The 7,762-nt window shown below is 44.1% G+C and overlaps 2 protein-coding genes across 2 annotated transcripts; one reads left to right on the top strand and one right to left on the bottom strand.

Annotated features, from left to right (window-relative positions):
- Positions 1–314: 314 nt before the first annotated feature.
- On the top strand, positions 315–2,329 carry LOC114358038 (ubiquitin carboxyl-terminal hydrolase 7-like). Its single transcript, XM_028311900.1, has 3 exons — positions 315–413; positions 559–758; positions 2,209–2,329. Exons 1-3 carry the CDS (start codon positions 315–317, stop codon positions 2,327–2,329), a joined length of 420 nt encoding a protein of 139 aa, XP_028167701.1.
- A 3,355-nt stretch (positions 2,330–5,684) lies between these two features.
- LOC114358040 (uncharacterized) lies at positions 5,685–7,255 on the bottom strand. Its single transcript, XM_028311901.1, has 2 exons — positions 7,051–7,255; positions 5,685–5,981 (listed from the first exon to the last, which is right to left on the bottom strand). The coding sequence occupies exons 1-2, from the start codon at positions 7,210–7,212 to the stop codon at positions 5,775–5,777; spliced, it is 369 nt and encodes a 122-aa protein (XP_028167702.1). The 5' UTR covers positions 7,213–7,255; the 3' UTR covers positions 5,685–5,774.
- Positions 7,256–7,762: the final 507 nt, after the last annotated feature.

The raw sequence follows: 7,762 nt of genomic DNA, 5'->3' as shown, positions 1-7,762 counted from the left end.
TCGTACAAGTTTTGATCTACCAAGGCGGAGAAGTGTTTTGAATAACCAATCAGATTTCATTATTGCCTGTCCTCTCTGCTCCACGCCGCTGCCGCTGTTAAATTCTATAGAAAATGTTGACGGCCCGACACTTCTAAGCTCTGCTCCGCCTTCATGGAAACCGGGCCTAATGCCCGTCAAATCTTTAGTGACCCCTATGGTAACAAAACAAATAACAGGAATTTTGTTTATGTAGGGGTCACTTAAAAATAAGGGATTGATGGTGAAAATGGGCATTAGATAGGTAGACTCTCTGCTCATGCACATGGATTCCGATGTATCCATTCAGCAGATACATAAAGTCGCTTACTCCGCAGCAAAACCTGATGCCCGAGGAGTCGTCGTCGAAGTCGGAGGCGGTGTTCCGGTTCACGGTGCTCAACTTCAGAAATTGTTTACTATTTCTGTAACAGTCCACGAGGTTCAGAATTAGCGTCCTCTCGAACCAGCAGTCTGATACCTAAACCGTTACGCTATTATCGCCCTAAAAGTAGACAAATAAAGTTGCTAATCCCACAGCAAAACCTGATGCCCGAGGAGTCGTCGTCGAAGTCGGAGGCGGTGTTCCGGTTCACGGTGCTCAACTTCAAGACGCGGCGGCGCTCGGTGGAGTCGCGGCCCTTCCACTTCCACGAGCTGCCGTGGAGCATCAAGATGGTGCCGCGGTTTGAGAACACCACCAGCTTCTCGGAAAGCAAGTTCTTTGGATTGTATCTCAGGTCAGTTGCTGTTTGCTTATGTCCATGACTTTATAATATTTCAACGGTTTCTTCGTTACACGATTTTCAACGGACACGGTTTATGGACAACATAAATGACTATTCTGTACTGTAATCAGTACTAATTATGTAAGCGGCTCCCGCTTTTATTTATGACATATTGCTTCTATTTTACTTTACCAACATAGGATAAGTGAATATTGTTACTATCACGACTGTGGACCCCGGCCTGACAGTTAAACTATTTCATTTTACATTACTTCCTTAAATTATAAGATGTCCAAGTTAGAATAATAACTCGCAGCTTCTGTTTCATTAGGCTCTGGAGAACACCGATGAGATTGAGTGGTTAGTTCCCGCCAGAAGGGCGGGAACTAACCACTCGGTGGGGAGAGTCTCTCATAACCCACTAATCGTTCCCAACCAAACACCGGTGGGGAGAGTCTCTCATAACCCACTAATCGTTCCCATCGGTATCCACAAAACCTTTCCTGACGGAAATATAGAACCGATCGTTAATCGCTAGGAGAAAAATGAGACCTTTGTACAGCAGTGAACGTCTTTTGGTTGAAGAAGTTAGGCCCCCACGCTAGTTCGAACTTGTCGTCTCTCGCCAACGCCTGCGAAGAGTCAACGTGGCGCTGGCTTAACGCCGCTTCGTAGATTCGACGTTCGACAGGCGCCCAGTATTGGCGCAGCATCGACGCTGCGCTGGCGCAAACATGATGACGACGCTCAAAAACCCTAATTTCTGATATTTATGTAGATTTACAATTCTTTCTTTCTTTTCAGCCAAATGACGTCCACTGCTGGACAAAGGCCTCCCCCAAGGTTTTCCACAATGAACGGTCCTGCGCTGCCCGCATCCAGGCTCTTCCCGCGACCTTTACAATAGTACAACATTTTCACCGCTTTATTCTCTACCGTTCTCGTGCGTCTTCCTTTTTATTTTCAAGCAAGAGCTGAAAATCAGTGTTCTGCTCATTTTAGAGCAGTGTCTACACTGAGCTCTCTGCTTTTTTGCATCGCTGCGGCACACATATACCTTAGCGCAGGATTTTCTTTTTTACTCTTTGTTATGTAGGTACTATATCTTTCCTGCTACTCCTGTGTTTATTAATCTTACTTTTTGCTTCTGGTGTGTCAATGTGTTTTGCAAATCCCAACTAATATTATAAATGCGAAAGTAACTCTGTCTGTCTGTCTGTCTGTTACGCTTTCCCGCTTAAACCTCGCAACCGATTTTGATGAAATTTGGCATAGAGATAGTTTGAGTCCCGGGAAAGAACATAGGATAGTTTTTATCCCGGTTTTTGAAACAGGGACGCGCGCGATAAAGTTTTTCTGTGACAGACAAAATTCCACGCGGGCGAAGCCGCGGGCGGAAAGCTAGTAAACCATATATCTATCTATCTAGTTCTGTATTTACCTATGTATTGTTGTGCCGCAGATGCGAGGGCATCAAGGACAGCCAGTGGGCGGTGTCGGTGCGCGCCGAGCTACGGCTGGTGGCGCAGGCGCCGCGCGCGCGGAACATCGCCATGCAGATACACAAGACCTTCACCAAGTAAGCCCGACCTTAACACTTAAATATATTCAAAACTGCCACGCGGTCTCGTGCTAGATGGGCCTTAAAGGCCACCTTCTATCAACGGGAGCGCGTGGTAAGTAACTTGCTTCCGAATGTATTGTAACTTCCTACTTTTTTATATTTTTAAACCGGCAGACAGTGGTGACTGAGTTTGTTGCGGCGCTTCTTCTCAGCACTTGCCAAATGTTTGTCTCGAAGCGCTGGTAGGGCAAAAAAAGAATGAGACATGTGTAGGCTCCTTAAGAACATTTGATGATTTGCAAGAACTAATTTAATTAGACTAAACAAATAAAGAAAATTTTGATTTTGATTTTGAACACAAGTGGATAAGGCTCAAATCGTGGTGGCAATATAATTATGTACTTATAAAAGTTAGGCTTAATGAGGGTTTTCGCGAATGAAAATCCGCCAGATGGCAATACGTAGACGCGAGGTCCAAATGCTGCATGATTGGTTATTTTTGACATGACATTGACAGATATGTCAAAATCCACCAATCACGCAGCAGTCAAACCCCACATCCACGTCCCGCCATCTAGCGGATTTTTCATTCGCGAAAACCCTCATTAAGGCCATGATTTCCCAAATTGTCGATATTTGACCGATTTTGTTTGCAGATAGCTTCTAAATGAAAAGGTATTTTAGCAAACAAAAAATTGTACGAGTAAGTTAATGTCTTTAACTAGGGCGACAACTTTTCCAAAACACGATATTGCATAGTTTATCCGATAAAAAAAAATCCCAAAGAAGTACGTCGACGGCTTTTTTGTTTTACTCTCATATATTCATTTTTAACATTTTACACTTAAAATATATACTAATAGATAGGACTTTGTATTTTCTAGGTCGACAACTTTTCAAACTTTTGTTATTGCGTCTTATTTAGTTACTATGTTGAAAAAATGTGAAAAAATCGGCCATGACGGCTTGGACAATCTTAATCAGTCGCGCGGTGGCGCTTACGGAGGACGGACGCGTGTCAGTTTTATTTGATTTTTTTATTCATTTTTCCTAACAAACAAAATTCGCCGAACTTATAAAACACGTGTAACTTAAGTGAATGACAAAAGTTCTCGATCGCAGCCTTTGAAGGTCCCATTTTTGGGTTTTTCGCTTATATCTCAGAAACTGTCTAAATAAATAACTATGCGTCCTAGGGATATGACTATTGCAACAAAATGAAAACTCATTTAATTTACTACTTTTATCAGTCAAGTTTTTCGATAATAATTATCTTGTATGGTTTTCGAGATATCTGCTCTTCATAGTTTTGTAAAACTTAAACATTTTTGCCTTATATTTTCAAATAATTATGAGGAAATAGTTGCCATAATTTACAATTAGATGATAATTTTAGGTACTTTTTTATGATGAAAGAATATAAGGCGAGTCATCAATTCTGATGTTTCACAAATATTTAAACATGCTGAATTATAAAACTAGATGGCGATACAGTTATTTAATTGATACCATAAATAATTATTTTACTGCTTGAATCTGAGTTACAAATTCTAAAAGGGCAGAAGAGGACCTCTAGGCAAGTTGTTTTGAGGATTTTTTACTATTTCTGGGTTTACAATGATTAATTTAGAGTCATTTGCTTAAATATAATAGCCAAATGTAAAAGAACATTAGTACATATTTCATATTAAAATGGAGTTTACATTTTTGTGATCATTTACTATTTTTGTCGGTAAAAAGTAAAAGTATTTGTTTGACTTAATATCATCTTTCATTTGACATTATTGATTGACAAACATTTGTGTGCATGAACATTATAATAATGTTTGTTTCGGGCTGGGTGTTTTCTAACCTTATGTATTTATTTATGTTATGTTATTTAAGTATGTTCATATCCCATAGTACAAGCTTTGCTTAGTTTGAGACTAGAGGCGCAGTGTTAAAATATTATGTCGAAGGATATTTAATTTTATTATTTGTTTATTCACTATTTGAAGATTACGGTTTAATCCAACTTACGGCTTGTTTTTACACTGTGGCGTCATCGCGTCGCGCGAATGTCAGCGCGAGTGTCAGTGCGAGGTGTGCGGGGGCTGAGGTAAACGAATGCACGGCATCGAGGCGGTAAATCCTAGCCTTAAGTGGGACTTTCCGATATGTTCGTTCAATGACTGTTCTGAGATTCTTCTTTGTCGCTATACTCTTGCAAGAGTGTTCGTGGTCGTGTTCTGCGATACGGTGTAAAAAAAGAATACTTACTGGATGTTAGATTTATAGACCACGCATCACGTGACCACATCCCTCTTGAAACGATTATTATGTCTTAATTCGTCCATAGGATGTAATTATTGCACTGGGGCAGGTCGAGTAGCGACTATAGATGACCCACGCTGAACTGTCCCACCAAACTCAATGACAGGAGGACGCTACCATCGTTCAACTATATGGTTTCCAACATGGCAACAATCGGAACCAGCGATCTGGTATTGACTGTGGCGTCCTTGGAACTATATCACCATGGTGTGTGGAGTTTATAACTCATCTCTGGGAAAAAGATAAAGGGATGAGCGGTGTCGCCTTACGTCGACGCAACGCAACGTCCTGAATGCGTTCTGGCACTGACATGTCGTAACGCAATGCAGGCCGCTATCAACCGGGCATTGTGGAAATCATTGGGGAGGCCTATGTTCAGCAGTGGACGTCCTGCGGCTGAAATAGAATAGAATAGAAAATATTTATTGGTCTCAAAACAGGTTTCATTTACAGTTTTTCACAGATACAAAAATCATAAGAGACAAAAAGGTCTATGACTCAGTGATTGCAGGAGACCCACAAACCCTGTTATTCTGCCATAGCCAAGATATACATAAGCAAATAAATATTAATTTATACTTAAAATTACAATTTCCTAAAATTACAAGTTGCTATGTGAAATTATAATTAGCCAGTGCCAGCGATTGCTCTTGAAGCAGCCAGTTGCGACATCTTTTGCGGTAGCAAATGATGATGATGTCGCAACACAAAGGCGTGTGCTGCGCTTTTTTTTAATGGGGATGTTGCCTGGGTCAAAAAGCAAGAGTTTTAATTAGTCCGTCAGTTAACTTATCAAAAAATACTCTACAAGTATTTTTCACTTTTTCAAACTAATGAAAATTTAAAGAGATAAAGCGCCCCAAAGTTCATAAGAAGAGGCCCGTGACGTCAACGCTTGCTTAAAAATGCCGCACGTTGTGACGTCGTGCGCAACTTTAACGCACCATAACTATGTAATTATTTGTTAGATTGACAAATAAAAATATATGTGTCCAATATTTTTTGATATTAAACATTACGGACTAAAAAAATTTTTTTAGGCAACTAGCCTATTGCTGACCTTGTTCCGCTGGATGTAGACGGGCCGGTTGAACATGATGTCGAGCAGGTGGCGGTGCGGCACGCGCGCCGTGTAGTGCGTGTAGATGACGTCAGTGGCTGACCTTGTTCCGCTGGATGTAGACGGGCCGGTTGAACATGATGTCGAGCAGGTGGCGGTGCGGCACGCGCGCCGTGTAGTGCGTGTAGGTGAGCCGCGCGCCGTCCGCGTCGAGAAGATGCGCGTAGAGCAGCTCGCTGTAACTGGCCGCTGCGCTAACCGCGACTCCGCTCTCTTCGCACGGCGCTTGCGTCGGCACCTGAAGTTTTAATGACGTTGAAGACAGGCCGCTTGTACACGCTAAGAAAAGTCGCCGGGCCTACGCTAGAATTCGTATCGTTTCTACACACGAACCATACGTTGCTCCGGCGCTAACCAACAAATAATACTTGACTGCGCTAGATACGGCACGCGGAGAAGGCGCACTATGTGATACGATAAATTTTCGTAGCTGGGTCCAACGAAATTCTTGTCTTGTCTGCGGTAGACACGGTGTTTCTTAGCGTGTACAAGAAGCCTTAGGATCTGCGATTTTTCTAACCAGGTCAAAGATTATAATTGTGACAGCCCCTTCCTAACCTAAATAAAGTCGACGCGAATAGTGTCATTTATATTTTTTTCACAAAGCACCCACTTCTTTCAATCTGGAATCACCTTAGACTGCCGGCCGGGGCAGTTTAGATCCATGCTTGAGATAATCAATTTGACGTCTTATGTGGGTGCAATAGTTCATATTTTGCTATAAAAATTGAGGAATCGGCCCTGCACACGCTACGGTGATGTGAGGACGCGGATCTTCGCGAAATTGAAGCAGGCGGTTAAACTATACAACGTAAAACTATACAAGACCTGAGCAAAGGGCGTATTGGCGATATCTTTTAACAAGAATAACACACACCTAGGGCTTTGCCATACTGGCGTGTTACAAGCGTTTTCAAAGCGGAGCAACAACGCAGCGAACACCCCGCGTGTCCGCGGCGAAAACGCCGCGGCTGCGTGGCGAACACTACGCGGCTTGTTGCAAGCGTTTACTAAGCGGAGCGGTGACACGCTTGCAATCGGCCAGTGCAGTGTGGCAGCTCACTTAGGGTCGCTGAGCCATCGATGTAACTACATGTAGTCTGGTCAGCGAGCACGTAGAATTTTGTCCAATGACCCCATGCTACCCATCCTTATCGCTCGCGCGTAATTATATTGCTGTCGCGACTGTGCGACGGGCGCCCGCAGTGAGTGTGCGAGCGCGACAGCAATATAATTACGCGCGAGCGATAAGGGTAGCTTGGGGTCATTGGACAAAATTGTACGTGCTCACAGACCGGGCTTTATACCTGCACGCCCAGCAGACAGATGTTCTTGTCCACCATGAAGGTGACGGAGCAGTCGAGCACGGAGGCGTTGTAGCACTCGGTGTGCTGGATGATGGCGCGCGTGCAGTACAGCTTGCTGAACTCCGCGCTGTGCCGCTCCACGTGCTCCAGCCGCTCCGCCATCACCGGCGGCACGCGCACGCCTGCAATGGATATTACACCGAATAATCATATTGCTTCGATTATTTAACCGCCTCTGTGGTCTAAAGCCTGGTCCGTGAGCACGTAGAATCCCGTCCAATGACCCCAAGCTACCCATCCTTATCGCTCGCGCTTAATTATATTGCTGTCGCGACTGTGCGACGCGCGCCCGCAGTGAGTGTGCGAGCGCGACAGCAACATAATTACGTGCGAGCGACAAGGATGGGCAGCTTGGGGTCATTGGACGGGATTCTACGTGCTCACGGACCAGGCTTTAGTGGTAAGACCACCTGCTTCAGACCGCAGACGCAGAGGTCCCGGGTTCGATTCCCAGTGGGGGCAGATTTTTCTGTTCAGTTTCGTTGGTGGTAGGGCTTGTTCTAAGTCCGCCTGGCTAGCTACCACCACCTTACCTAAGTCTGTCGCCATAACAACAATGTTAACAGCATTGTTGTGTTCCGGCAGTTAGAGGTAGATAGCCAGTTCCTCCGTGGTTGAGGATTCCGGGTGAAGCTCGCTTCCACCTTCGGCC

Source organism: Ostrinia furnacalis, unplaced genomic scaffold, assembly GCF_004193835.3.
Source record: "Ostrinia furnacalis isolate ACB-3 unplaced genomic scaffold, ASM419383v2 OfSCF3648, whole genome shotgun sequence".
NCBI lineage: Eukaryota > Metazoa > Arthropoda > Insecta > Lepidoptera > Crambidae > Ostrinia > Ostrinia furnacalis.
This window is presented reverse-complemented; position numbering and strand designations above follow the sequence as displayed.

What these genes read in the sequence shown, in the direction of transcription:
- LOC114358038 (XM_028311900.1), top strand. Translation starts at nt 315, where the DNA reads ATGTATCCATTCAGCAGATACATAAAGTCGCTTACTCCGCAGCAAAAC. An exon ending in AGGCGGTGTTCCGGTTCACG is followed by an intron (nt 414 to 558) that starts GTGCTCAACTTC and finishes CTAATCCCACAG; the next exon opens with CAAAACCTGATGCCCGAGGA. An exon ending in TTCTTTGGATTGTATCTCAG is followed by an intron (nt 759 to 2,208) that starts GTCAGTTGCTGT and finishes GTTGTGCCGCAG; the next exon opens with ATGCGAGGGCATCAAGGACA.
- LOC114358040 (XM_028311901.1), bottom strand. Translation starts at nt 7,212, where the DNA reads ATGGCGGAGCGGCTGGAGCACGTGGAGCGGCACAGCGCGGAGTTCAGC. An exon ending in TCTGTCTGCTGGGCGTGCAG is followed by an intron (nt 5,982 to 7,050) that starts GTATAAAGCCCG and finishes TTAAAACTTCAG; the next exon opens with GTGCCGACGCAAGCGCCGTG.